General features: G+C 52.9%; 1 protein-coding gene and 1 long non-coding RNA gene across 4 annotated transcripts in view; one reads left to right on the top strand and one right to left on the bottom strand.

Annotated features, from left to right (window-relative positions):
* Window positions 1-11,299, top strand: part of ELAVL1 (ELAV like RNA binding protein 1) — a 30,615-nt gene extending 19,316 nt beyond the window's left edge. For all 3 annotated transcript variants that reach the window (XM_037504835.2, XM_054692982.1, XM_037504836.2), the window contains 3 exons: window positions 2,355-2,508; window positions 6,670-6,895; window positions 9,784-11,299. In XM_037504835.2, the coding sequence (XP_037360732.1) occupies window positions 2,355-2,508; window positions 6,670-6,895; window positions 9,784-10,108 (705 nt within the window). In that variant the 3' untranslated portion in view covers window positions 10,109-11,299. The remainder of the gene's footprint in view (window positions 1-2,354; window positions 2,509-6,669; window positions 6,896-9,783) is intronic.
* Window positions 6,297-24,966, bottom strand: LOC119240444 (uncharacterized). The gene is made up of 9 exons (XR_008550990.1): window positions 24,928-24,966; window positions 22,641-22,794; window positions 19,277-19,396; window positions 18,627-18,777; window positions 16,127-16,344; window positions 15,932-16,036; window positions 13,335-13,488; window positions 10,373-10,457; window positions 6,297-7,491 (listed from the first exon to the last, which is right to left on the bottom strand). It is a non-coding gene; the product is annotated as an uncharacterized LOC119240444 (long non-coding RNA).
* Between the last annotated feature and the right edge of the window lie 184 nt (window positions 24,967-25,150).

Genomic DNA, 25,150 nt, shown 5'->3' with positions numbered 1-25,150 from the left:
CTCTATGCATGTTGGTGTCCAGAGTGCCCCTTTCACAAGGATGCCAGTCATACTGGGTTGGGGGCCCATCCTATTATGGTGTGACTTCATGGTCACAAGGACATGTGAGGCCTCTTTTTCCCAATATGGTCACACTCTGAATCCTGGGGGTTAAGGTTGCAACATGGGACTTTTGGGGGGGACATGATTCAGCCCCTAACAGGAAGGTTTCTTGAGAATGGGACAGTTAGAAAAAGATCTGATTGAGACAAAGGAACAGGTGATAACTGAGCTTAGAAAAGAGGATTCTGGGTGTTGGGGCCACACCTGCCATGTTTGGGTGCTCTGGTGCTGTCTCTCTGGATTCTGATTGGACTCTGAACTTGACAGTGACTGAGGCAAGCTGCAGTCATTATCCTGGTGCTTGAAGACACCTGATATTCGAAGGGCTAGAATGGCATTTGGCTCCAAAAGGTGTTTCTTCTTTGGGGCTTCCTTGGGGACAGTCATAAATACAGTTAGTGCCACCTCCTCACAGGTTCACACACAGTTGGGCTCACAGTTGCAGAATGCTCTTTCTCCCGGTGCCCTTCATTAAAAGTCAAGGACAGACCTCAGGTGCAACCCTTTTCAGACATATCTGCAAGGGACTAGGCCACTCCCTGTTGGCCCAGCTGGGTCCTGGGAAAGCACAAAACATCTCGGCCTTTGTGAGCCTGCCTTCTTCCTGCAGCCGTCAGACCCAAGGTACATGCCTCTCTCTGGGGCTTCAGGTAAAAGTGGTGAAGAATTGGGGTGACCCCCTCTGGTAAGAGTTTAAGTGGGGTATTCTGTGGCCTACTTGACATAGACCTGGATTTTTTAAACCTTGGTGAGTGAGGGAGAGCCAGCGTCCTTTGGAAGTCGAAGAGCATGACTAAGCCCCACTGGACTGGATGGCCACAGAGAAAGAGAGTAGAGAGCTGGTGGGAGGCCCTGTGGGCCTAGGCAGCCTCCTTTCTCAGGGTCAGTGCTGAGCCTGTCCCAGCTCTGAACCAGCCGTTGCATGACCCTCAAGAGTCCCTGAAGTTCCTGCGCTTTAGGCTTGACCAAGGGGCCTCAGACCTCGACACCGCACAGAGAAGTGTCCAGGGAATATGAGACTTGCACAGCACTGCGTGCCTGGAGGCCACCAGGCCCTAACAAAACCTGGTACCCCCGACGGCCTCCCGGTCAGTATCGGTTCTGTTCCGCTCTCTCCTTTCATGTTCACCTCCACAAGCCCTGCCTCCACTGCAGGCCAAGTTGGGCTCTGACCACACCCCACACCTTCTCGTTTCAGCCTCATTCTCATCCACTGGACTGCATTGTGCTCTGCTGGCCAAGGCATTGTCTTGTTTTTTCTGGAATGTCGTTGGTGCCCCCTCCCCCCCAATGTTTGAGAGGCTGTGAGCACATGAGTAAAGGACTGTGTGTGTATTCAAGTGTGTACAACAGCACCCCACCCTCCCTGCCAGGCCTGAGCCTGTGGTGAGAACACCCCCATGGTCTGTGCCCTTGGGTGGCCTGGGACCTACAAGGTTGCCTTTGTGACCCTCAGAGAGAGCATTCTTCCGCACAGGTCCAAGTCCCCACTCTTCCGGAGCACACATTTCCCCACCTTCTCGTCCTGCATCTCCCAGCCTCCTCATTTGGGTCTGACTCTGGTGTGTGGTTTAGTCCCATCTCCCAGGTGGCTCCCAGGGGTGACGTTGGTCCCATTCCTCCTCCTGGACTACAGGTCCACGCAGCTGTCACCCCCGTGAAAGGCGTCCAGGACCTTTCCTTTCCATCAGCCCCTGCAGCCGCCACGCACCCCTGCTGCACACATACATCATCTGTCTGAGACAGTGCAAAAGTTCCTTTCAGACTTGCTTTGATTTTGAAAACCTAAATTCAAAAGGCTGGGGGTTACTCAATACTGGACACTCACGTGTTGAACTCTGGCTTCCCCAGCATGTACGGGCCCCGTCTGGGTTCTCCCAGCCAGCTTGCCTGGTGGCAGGTAGATGACACTCCCTGCAACACCTGGCGCTCTTGTCCACCACCTCCTGGGAGCCTCACAGGCAGCACCACGTCCCTTTGCCAGCACAGGCCATCTCAGCTCACCTGAGGAGCGTAAAGCTGTGGTAGGAGGACGGGCAGCTGGACGTGGGCCCGGCCCTGCCATCGACCAGCCGTGGTTACGCAGTCCTCGGCTTTATAAGAAAGGAATAATGTCCCTCTTCGGGGGGCACCTGAGGACCAGGTGCTCTCTTACCATAGCATTGGCTTTTTCCCGCCTGAAATGTAATGCCATGCCTCAGCGCTTGGATCACATGCCTGTCCTAACCCCAGAAAGTGGTTTTGTTTTCAAGGTGTCATACGCACGCCCAAGCTCAGAGGTCATCAAAGATGCCAACTTGTACATCAGTGGGCTCCCAAGGACCATGACCCAGAAGGATGTGGAGGACATGTTCTCGAGGTTCGGGCGCATCATCAACTCCCGGGTCCTGGTGGATCAGACCACAGGTATGGCGGGTGGGCCAGGCCACGCAGCAAGCCTTCCCTGGGGGGCCAGGTCCCCGAGGCTTTGCTGCTGGCTTAATGGCGCTGACTACACCACAAATGAGGACAGAATCAAAATGAGAGGATGTCAGCTTTTGTTTTATGGGACTGAAAAGGTAAATTGGCGTGAAAGACTAGAGTAGGCTAACATTTTAAGGTGAAAATGCCAAGAAATTCTGGCACCTTCTGTCAGGTACCCAAATGTCCCAGCCTGGCCCAGGAGTGCTGGTCTTAGTGCAGGCATAGATGGTGCCCCGAGATCATCACTGCTCTGCCAGCATTGTCCCCCCTCGTCAGCCCTACAGGGGTGACTGTTTCCGATGAGCTCTTCTTCTGTGGCCATGATTTGGATGCAGGCTCAAAGGCAGTAGCACTACCCCAACCCCTTTCAGGCCACCTCAGCTCAGGACTTTGGTGTGGGCTCTGGGTTTTGCTTGAAGCAGTCAGACACAGCTGACAAGCGAACCCACACGCCCTTGGCTGAGCCCTGTGCGTCGGGGCTGGGCTCCACCTGACCGAGGGGCCCGCCTGCCCTGCTGCCTAGAAAGTGGGGTCAGTGCATCTGCCGAGACCTGTGCATGGCTCTATCTGGGGACTGTGAGCTTGGGCCTCCCCTGCTTCCAGACTCCTTGGTTCTAGTCCCAGCAGACGTGGGAATTTGCTGACAACCTAGAGCAGAGGACTCTGGTTCAGAAACTCTGGGAAGCCCATGGAATTATCTGAGCTTGTGTTTACCCAACACAGTGGCTCACCTGCCTCGCGTTTGTGGTATTGAAATAAACACTGGGTAAGTGGAAAGTCATAGTTTCGAGGTGACCTCCCTTCTGAGACCAACAGCATCCCAGACGATGCAGACTTCTTGGCCTGTGAGTGGCCGTGGGAGCTGTGTGCTTTGGGTCTGGTGGCCTTGTCTCCTGCTCTCCCTGTCCTGTCCCGCCTGTGGAAGTCCAGTGCCTCCTGCCACCCAGAATCGGGTTTGGGCTTGAGAGGGCTGGGCAGCGCTTATACCCCCAGGGCCTGAGGAGAAGGGCTTCCAGAGCAGGTCGTTGGCATTCTGTGGGCACTCCAGGTGGCCTGCCATAGCCTGGCACAGACACCTACTCAGACACCAAGGCTGTGCAGAGGGACGCCTGCCCCAAACCATCTGCATTTGCCCCTTTGCCCCGGGTGGATGGCGAGGGCTGGGGTGGGGATAGAGGGGTGAGGTACGTGAGGTGAGTCTGCCATTTACTTGGTATAAACTGCCCTGGTCTGCACCAGGATAGTTTCCTGTGGCTCCTAAAGTTCCCCTTTTACTTATCTCTGAGTGCCAGTTGAGAGAGAGAACAGTCCAGTAGGCTTCTCAGTGCACACAAATATTTATTCCCAGCGTCACCCCTATAGATGCATCTGAGGGCTCGGGGGCCCCAAAGGGTGACCATGCTGGCCCACATTGTCCTTCCATGGCCTGCCTTTTCTAGATCCCCATGGACTGCTGTGCCTCTGCCAGTGGCTGCCACTAGCACTGCTCAGCACCTACTCTCTTGAGTTGGGATCTGCCACTTCCTAGAAGCCCCACCCAGCCCCAGCCCTCCTAGCTTTTCCCATTGGCTCCCTCCAGAGAGGTTCACCCCACTTGCTTCTGCAAAGCGGGTGTCTCCTGGACTGACAGGACACCTTGTTCCCCCGGTTAGCTGGGAACTTAAGAGTGGTGCATGGGACCCCAATTTTGAGATGTCGCTGCCAGCCTCTGTTGCCTCAGCAAAGGGACTGAAGACCCCGCCCTCATCTCTGTCCTTCTTGGAGGAGGAGAGGACAGAGGCTGAAAGAAAGGGAAAGCGTTGGGGGGGCCCTGCCCACAACAATGAGGAGTAGAAGGGTGAGCCCCTGGGGGCCCAGTGCTCCTTCTCACAGAACCCAAAGGGGCCAAGGGCAGAGCATGGTGAGGCAGGCACCTTGCTTGTCCATGTGACCTTTGTGAAGTTGTACTTTATACCGTTAAAGAGACCTGAGCCTCCTGAACTGACATCACTTTTTTTTTTTAAATTTCATTCCTCCTTTATCCATTTTGATTGTGAATCTTGCACTTTACTCATCTGAAGATTGCAGCTTTTATTGGTCTCTGCTCTTAATTCTGAAAAACAGAGGGAGGGGAAACCAGAGACACCTTCAGAAGGTGCACAGTCACCAAGTCACTCAGTGAATTTATGTCCCTGTGCATCAGGGGACAGTCTCCTCTCTCTTGAGTTTTCTTCAGTCCACTAAGCGATTTTCATTTGAAAGTGATTTACAAAACCAAACAGGGAGCCACCCTTGCACATACCCTTTCTCTCTACCTGATCACAAGGTCTTTACAACCCAGTGAAGCCATCTCCCTGAAGGCGCTTTCTGTAGGAGTAAGACAGCTGCAGCTTCAGGCCTCTGTGCTTAAGTCAGATTCTCATGCAGGTTTCCATCTATCTACACTGTCGTCCGTGCCCTTTAAAAGTAAATAAAAACAGCGTATGCCAAGTACATGTTTTCAGGTGTTTCTTCTGAACTGAAATTTTAAAATGAGCTCAGGCTCTAGAATTTTCCTGGCACACGTGTGAATTGCCAGAGCTGATCTCACTAATTCAGAGTGTCTCTGGCAGTGTGAATTTTAATATATGGTTTAAATAACCATCATGGAACTCATGTGGGGGCAGCCTGGAGGCTGTCGGGAGCTACTCTGTAGCCTCCCTGTGTGCTGTGCTGGGCAGGGCTGGGTGCCTAGGGGTGGGGGGAACCATCAAGAGGGGAGAGTTGGGGGTGTGTGCTTTAGAACAAAACAAGTCAGGGTTGCTGACTTGCTTGAAAGGGGGCCTGCAGTGTTGCATCTAAGTCAAGCCTCGGCATCTAAGTCTAGGCCCCTGGTGCACCTGTGTCCCTCCATGCCCCTCTTCAGCCTCCAGGCCAGCTGGGAAGACCCACACCCTTTTCCCACTGTGGGGGCAGTTGGTGATCCTATGGGAAACTGAAGAAAGTTTGTGGGGCATGGAAGCTGACCGGGGGGACGTTCAGAGTGCTCACTTAGCTGGTGGCCTGAGGCCCTGGACCATCTTGCTTTGATCATTGTCATTCACCCTGTCTAGAGGAGAAAATTCAACTTAGGACAGCCTGGGGACTGGTAGTCAGGCGCCAGGGCAGCTGGATTGTGTTAGTCCCTCACCAGGGCTTCTGCCCAGTGACCTCACCCTCAGAGGGGCCCTCTGCTGGCACGTCTCCAGTATTCTTTGACCTTCACACTTGACTCCCTTATTTTTCTCTGCAGGAGAGGGGCTGGCCTTTCCACACAGGAAGGGACCACGTTTGGAGTGTCCCAAGGCAGGGACTCTTAGCCTGTTGGGAGGGGCCTGTGCGTGGGGATCAGCACCACTGTGTATGCCTGAGCAGTTTCCTGGGGAGAGTTCAGTTACTTCACCTCATTCTGAGGGCACTTTGGGGTCCACAGGAGGTCCCAGGACCTCACAGTGGCATAACGAGAGGTAAGTGGGGTGGCACCAACAGGAAGAGCTATCTGCTGAGACGGTTATTAGGACTATGTCCTCTGGGGATAAAGGAGAAGGTGCAAGGTTGAGCTGGACGCCGAACAACCAGTGACCTGTTGGGCCTGGCCGGGCCAGACCACGAAGGCTTGTCCAGGCACAAGCCCTGCGCCGATCTTTGGTCACGCCGGCCCTCCTAGGCAGCAGCTGCTGCTCTGGCATGGAGCATTCTGCAGGCTCACCCGTCACCCACCCACCCACCTGCTCCTTAGAGAGTCTCTGCATCCATACTTGGCTGGGCCCCTGGCGTCAGAAGGGGGACGGTGGGTGTAATCTCTTCTAGCATGGCTTCATTTAGAAAAAAGATCCGGGTGTCTATCTGGGATGTGTGTCGCCAGGATACCTGTGGGCACCCAAACAGTGGAATCTCTGCTTAAGCCCGAAGTCTGAAATCATAACCTTTTATTAGTCATTGTTTGTTTTTTTAATTCTTCATTTGTTTTTCATATTTAGGTTTTTTTTTTTATTTCATTAACCAAGCATCCAATCTGAACCACAGACTGACTTGACTTTTGCTTTTCAGTTTTAAAAATCCTTGCATCTCCCCCCCTAACTCCATTTTTGTTGGTTTGTTAAAAAGGTTTGTCCAGAGGGGTTGCGTTTATCCGGTTTGACAAACGGTCGGAAGCGGAAGAGGCAATTACCAGTTTCAATGGTCATAAACCCCCAGGTTCCTCCGAGCCCATTACAGTGAAGTTCGCAGCCAATCCCAACCAGAACAAAAACGTGGCGCTGCTCTCCCAGCTGTACCACTCGCCTGCTAGACGGTTCGGAGGCCCCGTTCACCACCAGGCGCAGAGATTCAGGTGGGTCGGGAGGCCAGAGCTCTCAACTGCCCAGCCCTGCCCCATGCCCGGCTGTGCTCCTTAAAGCCGCACAGAGCCTGCTCCTTGGGTGACTCAATGAAACAGGAGCTGCTAGTCTGCTCAAGTCCAGAACTGGCCTTCAGAATTTTTTCACATCTCCATGTCCCCATCTCTACCAGAAAGGTAGCTGAAGGCCATTTCTTAACATCTGAGTATTACCTTCGGTGGAATAAAAAACACGGTGCCTACTGCCACCCACTGCCAAGAGAGTGAGTGCTTAGTGCTGGCTCCATCGTACAGTTTCTAGCCCCAATAAAGAAAGGGTCAGTCCTCCATTTGTGTGTCAGAGAGCAGAACGGGGCCGCGAGCTTAGACGATGACTCCGCATCCAGGAGGGAAAGACGCAGTCTGGGAGTGCTCACGGGTGAGAGCTGTGCTCCCAGAGCTTGCAGGCAGATCTTAAATGTTTCATCAGCAGCCCATAGCAAACCTTTTTATGCACCTTCCTTCCAGCGCCACTTTGCTGTCTGTGTGAAGGCTCTGTCCTCGAGGTGAACAGTTTCCCCTAGTCGTCCCTCGTTGAAAATGAATCTCACCTAGCGAAACAGACAGTTAGGATTAGTAACTGGGACTCCACAACCAGATGTGTGTTGCCTCAGGGATAGCAAGGCTCCCGATGTAGGCCCTTTTTCTGTTTTGTTTTTGTTATGACTAAGAAGTGGCATGATGTTTACTTGGGTATGTTAAGGAGTCTTCTCTCTGACTTTTCAGGCTTCCTGCCTTTGTTCTAAGCAGTGAGGTGGGGTCGACCCTGCCTGTTTCCACAGATGCCATTTTGCAAGGGATTATTGTCGCAGTCTAGTAGTCCAGGGCTCTCAGCTTGGCTCGAATCCAGAGTTGGCCTTTCTAATTTAGAGTCAAAGGGCAAGGAAGTGTCTCTAGAGAGAGCTAAGCCCCGCTCTAAAAGTCGAGAGCTCAGTGGGCATCACTGCCGATTTGCAAGATGTGTGGACAGCAGTGTTCCGTGGTGACTCTGGAAAGCCAGGGAAGGCTGGAGGAGGAGCGGGGCGCCTTGATCACAGGAACAAGGGAAGGAAGCAAATGAGACGGAAGGGGCGTGCAGGAGTGAGAGGGATGGAGGCAGAGATCCGACACCCAAAGGCATACTAAGAATAAAAAGGATCCAGAAGGGGGTAGGGTTTACAGTCATTTTTTATCACAGGAGGAAAAGCTCCCAAGTAAAGGAAGGGTCAGTTCTTCTTTTGTGCCGTCAGAGCCAGAGTGGTGCCGGGAGCTTCATAACAGCCAAGAGGAAAGAAATCTCCTCCAGTTAGAAAAGCCGCCCAAAAATTATGATAAGCATGAGAATCATTCTCATAAAAGACAGTAAAAAAATTACCTCAGATTATCAGCAGTCTAGTGACTACGTAAAAGCAGTTATACTTGTTCATGTCCACACGCGATTTCCTCGAAAGTAGTTGCGGTGGACAGAGGGAGGAAGGCTCAAGACAGCAGCCTGTGAAACCTGAGGAAGCGTGGTCCTCAGAAAAGCCTGGCCCTCGTGCCCTTGGAAACCCACTTGACTTAATGTCACACAGACAAGCTGCCTTCCCCGCCCCCGTTCGGCTATGCTTTGGTCTCCCTGTCATTCCAAAAAGACTCAGGGCCTCTCCCGGCCACCTGAGTCATCAGGTCAGTTCAGACCTGGCGTGGGCTGTTTCAAATCATTCTCAGGATTTTAAAACCATGGCCAACGCATCTTGGTTCTTCCCTATCTGCCTTGAACATAACCCTTGTATCAGTGGATGGGTCCCTGGGGGCTGCTTGCCTGTTTTATGTCTGTCGAGAAAGTGAATGTGCTAAATGGCACTTGAGGGCGCCCCACTTGCCCCTAAATCAGCCCCACAGCTCAAAACTGACTTTATTTTGGAGACAGTAAATCTTGTTACACTGTGTGGCCTCACAGATGCTGTTATCAACCTCAAATATTCTTAAATCAACCCTAACACTGTTACTTTTTAAAATCATAGACCACCTAGAGGGCCACATGTTTAGTAACAATTTTATCATCTCCCTTAATCCTTATCACAACGTGCACGCGTTTGTGGAAGACTTTGTTTTCACAGAAACACTAGTTTTGATGTGTCACTTAGGAAAAGGTGTCCCACATCTTGGTGAAGTTTGGTGAACTCGACGTTCAGTCTTCAGTTTGGTCCCTGACCCTTCTGGGCTGTTAGGAGCCAGCAACAGGAGGTCACCTGGAACCGCAGGAAGGAATTTCTTTGTGCCCTGCAGTGGCCCTCCACAGGGTTGTGCTGTAGCCAGACACTGCTTGACTGAACCCTTAGAGAGGGAGGGGCATGAGGAGGAGGACGGTCCAAAATTTGGAAAAAGAAAAAGATGCAGCCCCCACCCTACCCCCCGCCCCCCACACACACCCCACACGCAGAGAAACCTAGAGCATGAGGACCATTTCCTCTAGGGAGAGCCAGGAACAGGACAGCAGTTGGGAGGACATGGACAAGCTCCTACCATTTAAAATGTGGGAAGCCCTGGGTGACTGAGCGGGTTGCCCTCACAACAGGAGGGCGGAGGGGGTAGCAGGCTGGAGGCCACTGATAGAGCATCACTCTGAGGGCAGCTGGGTCGAGTCGCCAACCCTCGACGGGCAACAAATGGCTCTTGAGCCAGCCGCCCGCCCCCCAGGCTGATTTTGAATTCCTCTCAGTTCAAATAAAACCTACCTGTGACTCACATGGGGGTGCCAGCCTTGGGCACTCACACCCTGCCCACCACGCTGGCGGCACATGCTGCTGCCGTCCCCCTCCCCGATCAGCGCGCCGGCCTGCCCTGAACCTGACCTGAATGCTGTGCTCTCTGTTTGCTAGGTTCTCCCCTATGGGTGTAGATCACATGAGTGGGCTTTCTGGTGTCAATGTCCCAGGCAACGCTTCTTCGGGCTGGTGCATCTTCATCTACAACCTTGGTCAAGATGCCGATGAGGGAATCCTCTGGCAGATGTTTGGCCCCTTTGGCGCAGTTACCAATGTGAAAGTGATTCGCGATTTCAACACCAACAAGTGCAAAGGCTTTGGTTTTGTGACCATGACAAACTATGAAGAAGCTGCGATGGCCATCGCAAGTCTGAATGGCTACCGCCTGGGGGACAAAATCTTGCAGGTTTCCTTCAAAACCAACAAGTCCCACAAATAACTCGCTCATGCTTTTTTGTACGGAATAGATAATTAAGAGTGAAGAGGTGAACCCTTTTTGTTAGTGTACAACTCATTTTGCGCCAATTTTCACAAGTGTTTGTCTTAGTCTAAATGAGAAGTGAAAAGGTTTTTATACTCTGGGATGCAACCGACATGTTCAAATGTTTGAAATCCCACAATGTTAGACCAATTTTAAGTTTCTTAAGTTATTTCCTTTAAAATATATATTAAACAGAAGTCTAAGTAGACTGCATTGACTAACCAGTCCCTCGGGATGGTGGTGAATCTGAAGCATGCTTTAACGTCTAAGACCGTCTAACACTCGTTTCATGCGATGTCGCCACAAGCTGGATAAAAAAGAGAAATTATCTTTTAGTTTTAGTTTTTTAAACTAAAGCTCTTAGATGCTGAGTGTGCGTTTCCTCAACCGCTTCAACATTTTAAGCGATTTACGCTTTGGTTGACAGGAAGTTGCTCTTCCGAGCAGGCCCCATGGCCACCTCCTGCTCACTCAGCCCCGGGCTCTGCCGAGCGGCCCTGGCAGTGGCAGCAGCCCGCCCAGTGTGGGCTGCCACCTGGGAGGGGGGCCACGCCCGGGCCGGGCCCTCCAGAGAAGGACACAGATGTGTTTCGTCAGCCCAGGCACCCCTTGGAACGGACCAAAGAGTTTCCAGGAAACTCCAGTATATTCCAGAGTCAGATCTAAGCTCCAGGCCCACCTGAAGACGTGTCGCTCCGCCGACATCCCAAATTTCTGTCCACACGTTGCATGCGCAGTGCCCCCACATCGGATACTGTTGTTCACAATGATTTCTCCCGTTCCCAAAAGCATTTGACGTAGCTTGAATGCCTACAATAGCTCTATTTTTTAATAACACATAAACATTTGAGCATTGTGTTTCTCGCATCCCTTCTCGTGAGCGCTAGACTTTTTTCGATTTTAGTCGGATTTTGTTTTGAAACCTTGCTTTCGTATGAACACTCAGCAGAAAAGTACTTAACTTCTTGCCAGTTATCTATTAACAAAAACCTTTGATTTGTAGTTTTAAAGATTAACCCTCAAAGTTCTCTTCATAACTGCCTTGACATTTTGGGTTGTTCTGTTAATTTTCTTTTGCTTTTTTTGTGTTTTTTGTTTGTTTTTACTTTTGCATTTAAGACCATTAAATTTGATTTTGTTTTGCTCGAATTTTGTTTTGTTTTTTATTTTACCTTTTCTTTCTTTTTGGCTAGGTAAGGTACAGACGACCCAGCATTCAGGGAGGACTTATAAGAGCTTAAGAAATAAATACTTGCCTCAAGACAAAGCATGTACAGATCTGTGACGCAGGAGTGTGCGGTTGCAGGTGGTGCTTTTTCAAAATGGGGAAATGAGCAGGAGAGGCCCGAGCAGGCCAGGGGCACGTCTCGGGGCAGCTCCTCGGGACCAGGATCTGATTTTTATAAAACACTGGTATCCTGAGAGAATCAAGAACAGGATAACTTAGCAACAGCAGTTTTTAACCTTGACGTGAGGCTAAAATATGTAATGATGGGCTGTTTATTAGTTACCGATATCATGGAATTGTGGCATTATTTATCTATTTATTTATTCTTTATTTAAGTGGAAGTGTTGACTGATAGGCACAGCCTTCTCCAGAGCAGGCCAGTGTCCCCACAAGCTCCTGGACCGCTTGAGGCTGCCCGTTCCGCCCCATTTCCCTGCCGGTTCAGCGAGGCACTGCCAGCTGTTTGTGTTATCCTCACAAACATAAGATGTTGCCATATTCTTTTCCCACAAAAGGCCAAGTTCATACTTTGAGGCCTTGTCTTATAAGTTGGCCAAGTGCCACGGAGGAGCTATTTCCTTCCTCAGAAATGTCCAGATCCTAAGTCAGAGCCTGTATATGTGCCTCCTTGTAGAACCTAGAACCAAGGCCCGTTTGCCTGGATTCAACACAAAGCCGGTCCCCATTCTCTCCACCCCAGAGCATTCTTCACCTGGGACCAGAATGTTTGCTGCAAAGTAGGCCTTTCAGGTTGTGGTAGCCGTGAGCCAACGTCTTCTGAGTGAAGATGAGATTCCCAATTCTGAAACTGTTCCGAAATCTCCTCATTGGCAAACATTCCTGCTGGCCTTTGCGAGTATTCGATTTCTTACAGAATTCTGTCCTAAATATAAACTGTGAGCACGACCGTGGGCTGTAGCCGGCACCACAGCTTCCTTCCGCTCCTCCCTTTTATTTGTACCACAGTTATTCTTCTGATGCTGGCACAGATGAGAATGAAATAGGAAATACTTAGGGACCTTTGAAAGTTACCTTTGAAGTTTCTTGGTTCAGTAGAATTCTCATTTTACATGGTCTCCTCTCTGAACAGCCTTCTAGCTCAAACCCAATTCATGTCTTTGGGAGTTTTAATTTGCAAGTGTGGAAGGATTTAACTTCTGAAATGTTAATCCGAGAGCAGCTAGCTGTCACTCCCATTGAGGCATCGGATGCTGGCCCTGTGGCCGCAAAGCTTATTCCCTCCTCTCTAGGCTTGTTTGTGAAAGGAAGATCCCGTTTTTTTAAAGTTCAATCCAAAAGAAACATTTTTTAAAAAATTTTTACATAGATTAATCATATACTGTATTTCACAAAATGAGTACTCTCCTTTTATTTGGGAATTTTAATGAAAAAGAATTAAGAGTAGATAATGTTAATTTATCAAAAGTTTGGTTTGGTAACTATATACCAAAGAGGCTTTGATTGAATTCTCTCCTGACCTGTGTAACTTCCTCTCGTAGTTGTACGCTAAGCAGCTCCAAATTTGTGAACCTGATTCCAGTTCAAGTTGCCCCTTTTTTCCCCCTTGGCCTTGCCCTCCTTCAGCTTTCCCGTGTGATATGCCCAGCCCTGGTTCTCTGCTCTGGCTGTGCTTCCAGTCCCGTGTTCCGTGACTGACATGTCCCTGCTCCATCTTGCCAGAAGAGCTGACAAGCGGGCTTCCTCAGCCCCTGGCAGATGGCGCCAGGTGGGCTCCACCTTCTTGTTCCCTGAGGTGAGTCTTTCCCTTGCCAAGGGCAGCTGCCTTAACCTTCAGAGAGTCTGCGCTTGGTGTCAGTGCCGGCAAGCCCGCATCCAGGGGCTGAGCCCACTGCTCTCGGGAACCAGCTCTTCAAGCTGGGGTGGTAGGGGGTGGGGGTTGTCCCTGCCGGATCAAACAAATAGATGAGTCCTAAACAATTATTGGCAATAACTTACCCTGGTTTGCCTCCAAATGAGAGTCGTTTGCCTAGAAGGTGTTGAAAAGTCTTGGTATTTACCCCAGTTCACCATTGGACTTAAAATTCAAAGTTGACGCCATCCGTTTCTGTCTGATTCAGCCTGATTTTGGTCTATGCTTTGTGCAGCCTTCCTGGGTTGGATAAAGAGAATAAGAATTAACTGCCAAGGGCCTCTTCTCCTGGCCTCCCCCTCCCAACCCAGCCCTTCACCTGAAACTACTTCTTCCCAGGATGTAAGGCATCTTCTGGGACCTGAGGCAGCTCCTCAGGAAATACCCCCAGCTGGTCATCAGATTCCAGGCCTGCCCCAGCTGAGTCACACGTGCTCTCTGCACTTGATCTTAGCCAAAAGGCCAAGAAGTGATACGAGCGCGCTCTGTTGCGTGGCTCTGATGACGGACACGCTCTTCCAGGAGCAGTGGAGCCCGAGGCCCGGGCTGACAGGGTGCCCGTCTCCAAACCTTCTCATTTGCCTCTGACTCCCAATGATTGTACCATCTATTTTCCACAGCCTTTTGGTAACATGATTCAGTTTTCCTTTTGGTCATTAGAATAAAAAAATCACTCGTAAGTCACCGCAGGGACTGAGTTAGGCTAACCACGGGTCTAGCAGTGACTTTGAGAAAACTGTATTTTCTTCCACCCGAAGAGCAGGCCTGTCCGCCGGTTGGGGCCATCTCTCTGCCTTGTAACGTTCCGTTTACAGCGACTTGCTCTGGGGGGCGATTTACCAACGGTTCCCATGTTGTACAGTAGACGGGTAGACATTTTGTATATTAGTGTGTTTTAAGTTATTGATTTGTTTTATATAAAATAATTTATTTTTCAGGTACCATTTTTCATTTTAACTTTGTTTTTACATGGGTTTGTTTTCAATAAAGTATGACACTGCTGTCCAAAAGTCAACAATAAAATGAATCCCATTGTGTTCTTTGGAGGATGCTGATGTAACTAGCTTTTTTTACATTATTTTCAGGAAAAAAAAAAAAACAGACCTTCTCAGTTTTCCATCTCCCCATTTGCCTTTTTAATCTTGTGAATAAATGTTCTTTAGTGTTTTAGGAGGAAAAAGCAACCCTAGATTTTGATAATCCAGAAGATTTCCGATTAATAAAGAAGCTTTGAAAGAAGACCATTTTTCAAAATTTTAGTGAAGTGTGAATATTTTTTGTCAATGGCTTTCTCAAAGAGAATGAAACTTTTGCACCATTTTCAGAGTTTTTATAGAGATGCCAAATTGATATATTTACATGTAATGGAAACATGAAAAAGTTTTATTAAACAATTGTTCATAGCTGTGTAGACATTTTAATTCAGTTTCCAAAGCTCTCAAAGCGTATTTTTGAAGTACAGAGTGATAGTTTGGGGTGTTATGATTCCAAACCACTCAATTGTCCGAATACTTCGTTCTTTTCACAGGTATCAGGTTTGTGTTAAACACTGTATGTTAATATGACTGGAATTCTGTGATATTTTGGTAATAAATGTGGGATCACTGAGATGTGGTGGTGTAGGGCTGATGGTGTATAACTTGTGAGCAGCCAGATCTGAGTACAAGTGCCCGCCGGCCTCCCCTCTAAGTCAGCATGGGCTGCGCTCCCCAAGACCTGCCTTGACCCACGAGGGCGGGGGTCACCCTGGAATAGCCCAGCAAAGCCCAGCCGGGCTGTAGAGAGGAAGACACCCAGACCCTCTCCACGGCCTTTCTGCCTCTGTCCCAGCGTTGCCCCCTCCCTGATGCACTCACAAGCCAGCCCCCCACCCAGAAGGCCCAAAGACCCCTCTCTCCAGGTGTAAAGGTTCCTCGAGTCTCCTGCTGTCCCTGGTGTTTCCTGTTCATCTGCTCCCCACCTCTGAGCCCTGTGGCCATTTCAAATGTCATGGAACTAATCTTTTGTGATGAGAAAATGAGTAAGTCCCCCAGAGGCAGGACAGTGTGCAAGGGTCTCAGGTCAGCGCCAGCCTTCGGTTGGGGTCCTGGCTACGCCTGCTGTCCAGTGTGCCACGGGACAAGCCGCCCACTCTGAACTCCACTTTCTTTCCCTTCTGAAATGGGCTCATAACGTCCACTCCATAGGAGCTGTGTGCGAAGGAAAACAGATCAAGTAGACACCACACATAGTCAGTCACCCTGAGCCCAGGGTGCCAGAGCGCACCAGCCCCTGCAGCCCCTGCCAGCCCACCCCACACTGCAGAGCCTCTTCTGAAACCACTGGTTTTCTCTTTCTTGTGCATGTGTATCTCATTCTGTGTTCACCTCCCTTTTCCAGATGTGGTTCTAGGACCCCACAGCTTCTGGGGAGACCTCAGAATACCTACCCCGTGTAAGTCGTAGGAAGGCGGCCTGCAGCACCTAGGGAGAGGGGCTCCCTCCTGCAGGAGGTGGCTCCAGGCATGTACCTCCTGTGCTCAGAGGCCTGGGGGGCCCTCCCGCGGGGCTCCTGGGACCTCAGGGATGCTCCTCGACTCAGGGTTTCCCCACTACCCAGGCCCAGGCTGTCTCCAGCACTGCTGTGCACTGTGGAGGTGCCTAGGGTCTGTTTCCCTCTGCCTCGGAGAGAGCGCTTCTCCTACCGGAATGTGTATCCACCTCCCGGGCCTTGGTAGACAGTAGATTGACTTCAGTCGGGGAGGCCTGGAATCTGCATTTCCCGTGAGCTCCCAGTCAACGCCAGTACTCTAGGGACCCACAATAAGAAGCAGGTGGCTTCAGAGGCTGCCGTAAGTGGGGTGTGTTTTAATAAAGTCTTCCCACCCCCCCTTCTCCACCTCTGTTGCCTGGGATAGATTCCAACTCCCCTTCACCCTGGAATTTAGAATCCCGAGAGGCTGAACACCTTGTGAAGCAGGGGAGCTCTTGCTGCCAGAATCCACAGTACAGGCTGTTTTCATCGTTCCGTTCAAGGTGAAGGGGCTGCGGGCCGCTGCCTGCACCCCTCTGTCTCTGGGGTTTCTGTTTGTTTAACCTCAACAGTTTAAAAGGATTTCTGGAAGAAAAGGGAGAAAATCATAGACATCAGCCTTGTCCAGGAGAACTGTTCTTTGTGGTGACATGGGAGTGGGGGCCGGTACACCAGCCCTGTTCCCTGCCCGGGCCTGGTGCTCACTAGGAGCAGGGCAGATGGTGGGACAGCGGGGTCGTGAGCTCTGGCAAGGGGTAGCCCCAAATTCCAGAAGCCACACGGAAGCCCTGCAGGTAACAACTTGCTTTGCCCACCTAGCTTGGCTTGGTGCTGGGCCCATTTTATCCCACCCAGGGGTCCAAAAGAACACGGAGGAGGGCCTCCCCGGTGGAGCAGCGGTTGAGCGCTGGGTTGCAAAGCTGCCCACAGCCTCTGCGGCGCCGGTTCGATCCCCGGCTGCTCCCCGGCCACCGGAGGAGGGTCCCACATGGCGCGCAGACCTCTCCTGCCGCCCGCTGCTCCCCTCAGCAGTGTCCTTCGGTCCTTCTGCCTGCTCTGCTCCCCACTCTGGCTCTGGTGAATTCTCTCACCCTCCTGCGCTTCTGACTGTACCCAGTGCTTGTATAAATAAATAAATAAATCTTTAAAAAAAAAAAAAAAAAAAAAAAGAACACGGAGGATCCCCATGCACACATGGTGTGCAGTGCTGGGTGGGCCGAGGGGCGCCTTTGGGTGGCATTTGCACAGTGAGCTCACGGGAGGGAGTTCCGAGGAGGTGGGGGGGGTGGGGGAGGGATGACGCTGTCTCAGCCTTGGGGATGCCCCTCAGGGGGCCTCACTGCCCTGGGTGGGCATGCCAGCGCTAGCCCGTTCAGGAGGGGTTACTGCAGGGTCTGCTCACTCACCTAACACTCCGAAGTGCGGCCTGTTGGAAAACACACCCCTCGGTGCTAGGGAATTTGCTTAGACCCGTTTAACAGAGGGCCTCCTGGGTTTGACTGCCCTGCGTTCTGTGCCTCTCAACTGTCCATTTTGGGTTTCGGTCAGGGATGGGAGTCGGGGAACAGCAGACGTGTGATGCTTCCTGCCAGCTCTGCCCGGCCACACGGGTATGGAGGTGCTCAGCGCCCCAGGGCACGTGCCGGGGGGGCCTGGACGCAACCCCGGGTTCTTCCCGCGGTCTTTCCATCAGAGCAAGTGAGCCTGGCAGCCCAGCTGAGGCCCTGCAGGGGCAGCTCGGCCAGCGCCCCTGGGCGCGGAGGGCTCCTCGGAACTGGGACAGAACTTGGAGGGCCCCTTGTTTCAGAAGCATTAAGAGTTTTAAGACAGCAGCAGTGGAGCTAACCGGGCAGGGCTCTGCGTCGGGCGCCCGGGGTCAGTCCTCGTGCCCCCAGCCCGCCTGTCACCATCTCCACCCGGCTTTCAAGTTGCCTTTGTGTTTTTTGGGCACTTGTGTGGAAAATCAAAACCCGCCTCACCTGTGTTCCTACAACTGCCTCCTGAGAGGGGGAGGGGCCAGGGCTTAGACAACTGCTAAAGGACCTTGTTGCGCTGGAGGGGCCACGACAGGAGGTGTGGTGGGCGCGGCCCGGCCCTGACAGGCGAGCGGGTGCAGGGGCCCAGGGCAGCCACTTCCTAAAGAGGGCAGGAGACCTTCCGTGTGCCAGCCAGCTGACCCAGCCCACCCCCAGCGCCGCCTCCTTTGTGAGACTCAAAGCTACTGACCCCACCTGATCACCGAGGGCCGACACCAGGGACAGCCCCTTCACCCTCCAACCCACTGAAATGGCTCAAACTAGTCCATCCCAAGCTGCCTGCCCGCCTTTGCCCATTCCTCCCTGCAGAAAGCACAGACAGGCTCTGCCCACAGTCTGCCCTCCCTCTGCCTCTTGACAGACCCTGTGCCTCCCTGTGAGGCCCTGGGGTGTGAGGCTCTTCCTTTTGGGCGCTGTGAGTGTGGCACCTCTTCTAGCGGCCGCCCTCCTGCAGGCCGCGCCACCCCTAGTAATAAACCTGTGTTTTAAAGCACTTTGGGATGTCCTCTCATCACCCCACTTCAGGGGCAGGGCAGAACAAAGCAGCTGGGCCAAATCTGCCTGCTTTCTGGGGGGCAGGCTGAGAAAGGAGGAGAGGTGTGCTTCGCCCAAGGCCACAGCAGCGGGGAACACCTCCTGACTCTGTTCTCAGAGCGTAACTTCCATCTCGCGTCTCCCCGGAGAACAGTGTTTCCTCGCAGGGGCTCCTCTACGTGGCCTTAGTGGGGGCTGTGGGGGGGGGCGGTCATCTTGTGGGCTTCTGGGCGTCACAGGGATTCCTGACTCTGGCCGTGAAGGGCACGGTTCACGCGGTAACGCGGTTTCACGTACACGAAGGGCGCCCACTCGGACGCGTCCTGCCAGCTGCGGCCTCCAGGCTTCGAGGGAGGTGTGGTGTCGGCGCCGGAGCGGCGGGGAGCTGTGCCCCGAAAACCGAGCAGTGTTGTAGATCAAGGTCACCTCCATCAAAAACAATAAAAATCTGAAAAATAAACAAGTGAATCTATTTTACAACTGAGTGGGCATAAAGGTGAGTGCAGTGCAGGCCGGGCTGTGGGTGGTTTTCCTTTTTAAAAGAAACTGAAACCCTTGCAAGGGGCCTCTGGCGCGAGAGCCGGGAGGTCAGGCCTGGCTCCCCGAGGCCCTGCAGCTGCTGCCGCCGACTCTTCACCCACCAGAGCGTCGGGCTCTGGTCAGCCGGGTCGTTTCGAGAGATGAAGTTGCAAAGGGGGAGCGCCCCACTCACCAGGGCAGCCACGGAGCTCGGAGCTCGTCCCGAAGGAGTGTGGAGCAAAGGGCCAAGGAGAAGCCGGGAGCCCCTCTCGGCCCGCACCCCCCCCCCGCCCCCGTGTATCCTGCATGGGCCAGAAACTGGGCCGTGATGAGGGGCACTGCTCTGCTCCCAGGGGGCGTGGGGGGCAGGCAGCCAGGTGGCTGAGTGGTGGGCCCCACGGTCCGCCCTGCACCAGACAAAGGTTCACCTGCCGCCCGTCCCCGGGCCGTGTCCGCCTTGCCCCCGGCAGGCCCAGCTGCCAAGTCCCGCGTCAGGAAACTGAGGTCTCCCTCGTGAGCACGGCGACTCCTCACTGCCTCCACCGGACCTGCCCACAAAACAGAGCAGAGGGCTCTAGTGGCCGAGGCATCTTTGACTCCCCATCATGCTTCAGGAGTGGCTGGGCCGCCGCGGCCTTCTCTTCCTTGCCCGGAAAGTGGCACTAGCACTGCAACTTCCAGGTTCCAGGGAAGTCAGCGCCCGCGTTGCTCGCACGCCAGCCTGTTCTGGCGCGGTCGATGGGCCCTGACCTGGGACAGAGGCTCCCGCTCCCCGGGCCGGCCTGTCTCTTTTTATCTTCTCCGCATGGCGGGGCAGCTTCTGCCCCCCAGAAGCTTTGGCTGAGAGCGCTTGTGGGAGCCTCGACCCGAGGGCCGTGGGACGGCTAAGAAGACGTCACGTCCCGGGGCTCTCCTGGAGCAGAGGCGGCGCCGCCAGTGCCAGTGCTACTATTATAGCCCAGAAGAAGGAGCTGGAGGAGTCAGCAGGGGGTGTGGGGGGGTGGCCAGGAGACTCCGAGCCGAGGGCCTGTGATGTGCATTCGCTGCGGCTGCCCGCACAACGCACCGCTGGGCAGATTGCAGTGGTGCAATTCATCTTCTCACAATCCTGGGGCTCCAATGTCTCAGAGGGGCTGTTGGGGTGGGGGGTGGTTTCTTCTGGGGCCTCTCTCCCTGGCGTGAGCCTCCTCCCCGTGTCCTCACGGCGCCTTCCCTCTGTTCCTGAGCGTGTCCTGTCTCCCCTCTTGGAAGGTCCCTGCTCAGGTTGGATCAGGGCCCGCGCCAGTGACCTCACTTAACCTTAATCATCTCTTAAAGGCCACATATCTGAATGTACTTGCACCCGGAGGCCCTGGGGGTCAGAACTCGAAGGCATGATGAGGGGCTCACGTTGAGCCCATAGCAGCCTCGGTGGGTTGTCTGGAGAAACTGAGCTGACTTAGCTCGAGGCTGGGAGCCACGGTCTCCAGCCAGCAGGTGCCTTCATCTCCACCCAGCCTCAGTGCGGCTGACGGCCTATTGGTTCCGCCCACGAGGCCCAGGTGCCTGCTTTAGGTGTTCGGCTCCCTCACGCAGGCTCCTTGCAAACAAAATGGCCCCAGTAGACCAGGATGGGGCATTGCCTGGCCAGCGGGAGTGCCATCTATAGTGACTGTCCCCTCCTTCTATGCTGACATTATTTGGTTCTCACTTTGTCCTCACAATGAAGCATAGAGGTTTAATAACACCACGTCTTCAACTTGTAATTTTATCATTATAGTATCAGGTTCTTCAAGTTTTTAACCTAAAATTTTGGCTGAATAATCTTAAAAATGACAACCTCCCTGGTGGTGCAAGGGGGTAAATCGCAGCATTATGAAGCTGTTGGCAGCTGCTGCAGCATGAGTTCAATCCCCGGCCAGGGAGCTATCCACATGGCACAGCAGACCTCTCCTGACTCACCCGCTGTTCCCCTCAGCAATGTACTTCAGTGGATCCCACTGTTCTGTTCCCAACTCTGTCTCTGGTGAATCCTCTCCCCCCTCCCCCCGATACCTCTGGCCTGTACCCCAGCTCTTGTATGCATAAATAAATACATCTTTAAAAAAAACAACAACAGCAAATGTGTGAGCCACCCTGAGCCAGAGAACCTGGGCTGCACCCAGATTCCTTTGCACTGAAACTGTCAGCGCACACACTTGTTTTCAGCCATTGTGGTCTCTGGATGTTTACTCTGTGCCTGGACACCCTCATCAGAGGGGCTCCAGAGACAGCCTCTGCCCCTTCCACGCAGCAGGACACGCAGCTTGATGGTGGTGTAAGTGATGTGCAAACCTGTGCACATGTGACACCACCACCCAGTCAAGGCGGGAGTCGCTGTGCCATCCCTGCCACCCTGCCTTCCAGAATGGCCTTCTGAAGTGGTGGTGAACCAGCACATCTGTGCCACTTCTTCAGCTTCCTGGGGTGTGGAGTTAAACCTGCTGCTGCAGACGGAATGTTTGTGTCCTCTCACAAATGTGTACACTGAAAGCCATACCCCCAAAGTGACTGTCTCAGGAGAGGGGGCCATTGCAAGAGGATTATTACATGAGGATCGAGGCTTCCTAAGTGAGACGGTGCCCTGGAGAGAGGCTCCGAGAGCCTCCTGCCCCGTCTGTCATGTGAGGACACGGCACGAAGCAGGCAGTCTGTGGCTCGGAAGAGGGTGTCCCCGGAACCCCAGCACGCTGGTACTGCTGGCCTCCAGAACAGAAACCCGGTCTCTATTTTTTTTTTTTTTGTAAGATTGATTGATTGATTGATTGATTTATCCAAGCACTGGGTACAGTCAGAAGCACGGGAGGGTGAGAGAATTCACCAGAGCCAGAGTGGGGAACAGAAAAGGCAGACTGACGAAGTACACTGCTGAGGGGAGCAGCGGGCGGCAGGAGAGGTCTGCTGTGCCATGTGGGACCCTCGCCGAGGGACGGGGTTGAACCGGCACTGCAGAGGCTGCCAGCAGCTTTGCAGCCCAGTGCTCAACCACTGCGCCACGGGGGGAGGCCCTAAGCCACCCAGTCTTGTTAGAGCCTCAGCAACGTCGAAGACGCCCTCCTTGTGAGACACGCCGACCCACTGCTGGACAAGAGGCCACATGGAACTGCAGTTAAGGCTTTGACACATGGCAGTCTGGGTTCCAGCCCCAGCTCCCACAGCAGCCAGGCGACCTTGAGCAAGTTACCTCACCACCCTGTGCTCCAGTTTCCTTAACTGTAGTGCAAGAACACAACTAGCCGTCCCCGACTGTGACAGGCAGAAGTCTAAGATAACACCTAATGATCGCTCTTCACCCTGGTATGACCCACCCTTCTGAGAGTGGCCAGAATCTGTAAGTACCACAGTATCACCCCCATGAGCATGTTATCTCATGAAAGGGAATTTGGGGGTGCTCAATCTAATATTAATAATGCTGTAAAAGCAGCAAGTTTTCTCTGGCTGATGACAGGGAGTGGGTCAGAGAGATTCTCAGCATGAGCAACATGGGGAATACCACTGCAGGCTTGAAGCTGGAAGGGCCATTGTGGAGGGGGCCCCATGAGCCAGTGGGGGGGACTGGGGAACCCCCGCAGCGTGTGGGAACAGATGGCAGCCCCTGCCCAACCACCAGTAAGGAAACTGTCAATTCAACAAGTGCAAGCAATTGTCTTTCTGTCAGCAACGTGAAAGACCTGAGAAGAGGGTTTCTTCCCAGAGCACCCCGACCAGAGCCCCTCTGGCCCACATCTTGATTTTGGCCTTGAACCCAGCAAAACCACATTACATGAAAGCTACCTTCTTAGCCAGTTTTCAGACTCGTCAACTCTGCCCTGTGTGAAAATGCGGCCTGCTCCACGAATATGGGAGTCACCCCACACAGGGGCCTGCAGTCTCATCATTCTTCCTGTCCCAGTACCGGCTGAAGCAGGCAGCTGGCCAGACGTTGGGCCTACAAAAGTTCGAGATAATAAATGAGTGTTGCCTTAAGCCACCCAGTCTGTGATTCGTTAGGCAGAAACAGGAAAATACCACTGTAACTAGAGACCGGTGGAAGACTTAAATGAGACCAGGCGCAAAAAGCACTTACTAAGTACAACTCCTGGTACCTGGCAGTGCTAATCCGTGTTAGCAGGTGCTAATAACACTGACCGACCCCCCGCCAACCCTCCAACCTGGTAAAACTAGCTGGAATTCATTACCAGCCTGGAAAATTGGGCTAGAAATAAGGGCTTTTAAGTTCCAGAACTCTTCAGACGTCTTTCCAGGGCCCCTTATTCCTTTGGTCGATATGTTGAATACCTACTATGTGCCATACTGGAATAGGCCTCAGGGCGCCCAGGTCTCAGTTCCCAAGGGGCTTACCCACTGGCGAGAGAAGGGAAATCTCTGAAGTCATTGCCTGAGGTTCCCCAAACAGCATCCTCTTGCCTGTGCCAGCCCCATGCCCTCGCCCTTGCCACTGGGGACCAGGGTGGGGAATAAGAGTAGGATTCTCTACCTGCTTTGCAGAGGCTGGGACAACACCCCTCCTACATCCTCCTGGCCCCGCAACAGACCTCCCAGCTTCTGGCTCCCACTACCCCCGTCCCTCCCAGAGAGAGAGGCCTCTTTTCCTGGGTGCAGTGCTAACCTTTCTTCCCAGACACACTGCTCCCTCAGGCTCTCCCCTGTCTCCTCACCTTGGGCCTCATCAACTCCACCCTGCTATAGCTCTTTGCGTCCAGCAGCTCAGCCTGTACACACTCCTATCTCTCCCATCAAAAGCAATCAAGTCCTGGGCCTCCCTGGCCAAGGGGTTAAGTCTTAGCACTATGAAGCTATCAGCAGCCACTGCAGCACGAGTTCCATCCCCGGCCAGGGGGCTACCCACATGGCACAGCAGAACTCTCCCTTTCATTCACAGTCTTGTGATTCCTTTTCATCTTCAGAAATTGTTGAAGACAGTCTTCTTTGAGAGTTCTTCCTCCACTTTTTATTTTATATAGTTTTTTTTAGAATTGTAGAGTTGGGAGGACTTGTTCATGCATCTTCACTGCAGCTGGAGAGTCTCCAACCTTGGTGTTTCTGCTGTAAATTCTTGAGTTCTGTGTTTTTAAATCAGTTTATTAAGTCCTTGCCCTGGTGAAGGAATCATGAATTGTCAGCCTCAGGGCCTACCCCCTTCAGCTGGAGTCACAAGCTTACAGTTGGGAGCTGTCTTACAGTTTGTCATACGTGGCTTTGTTAAACACGACGAGGTTATTGAGCTTGTCCTGAATTTTCCTTTGGACCATGACTTTTTTGGCCTCGCCCCCTGGTAGATTCATTGGGTCTCTGTCTTTCTTGGATGACTTTCTGGAATCTTTCCTCTTATTATTGTCCTTGGGTGGCATGGGGAAGCTGGGAGAGTGGCAGCTACCACATCAACCCACTAAGATGTGGGACCAAAAGAAGCTCCACTTTACCTCTAGGCCATCAATATGCCCACTTGACATCTCTTCCTGGGTGCCTGTTTCAAACAATAAAGAAACCCCAGCCTTTTCAGCGACCGACCCCACTGCTTAACTAGTCTGTTGCTCTTGGAGTAAAGATATGTCCAGCAAAGCCCATGAAAACCCTCACCCCTACTTCCACCTTGAGGTGGAGCGTCTGAGGGCCAGAGAACACAATCGCACCAACCTTGAAGCCAAGAAGTGGACATTGTCTCCCTGAGCATTGGACATTGATCAGACCTCATCACAATTTAATAATGCAAAAGGCTTCAAATAGACAAACTCAGCATTCACGAACCACCCCAAGGGAGAGCTCGATACCCGCGCCACCACCTCAGATTGCATGGGCATGCCATGGTACCGCCACTTGGTGGCGGCATTCTCTAAATGGAAAATAGTATCTAGATGCTGAAAAGATACAGGCCTGAGCTTCTTGCGGGCAAGGTGTGTAAGTTCACACGAAATCAACGGAGGAGGGTCCCCCGCCCCCGCCAGCCTGCTCCCAATTTTCCCTTCCAGTTCTGGGCCCACAAGAATGGGCTAATTCGTGCTTGGGGAGAAACACTTTCCGTCGCTGTCAGGCATGGCCAGCGAGAGCCAGAGGCACTCACTATCGGGCTGATCCTCCAGTCCATCGGCCGGGATCGTGCTGAGTGGGTCCCGCGCTGGCGGGCCCGGCGCCCTCAGACCGCAGCCCTGAGCCGTCTCACCCGGAGGGCGCCCCCCGCCTCACGGGAGCCCCGCCCCCGCGGGCCGCCTCGCGCTTCCGGAGCCGTGTCCTATCAGCGCGCGGCTCTGCAGGAATTCCCCTCCCCCGACCACGCCCGCCCCTGT

This window comes from Talpa occidentalis, unplaced genomic scaffold (assembly GCF_014898055.3).
Source record: "Talpa occidentalis isolate TD23 unplaced genomic scaffold, MPIMG_talOcc4v2.1 talOcc4.12, whole genome shotgun sequence".
Taxonomy (NCBI): Eukaryota; Metazoa; Chordata; class Mammalia; order Eulipotyphla; family Talpidae; genus Talpa; species Talpa occidentalis.
Note: the sequence above shows the minus strand (reverse complement) of the source record. Positions and strands in the feature narration are given on the sequence as shown.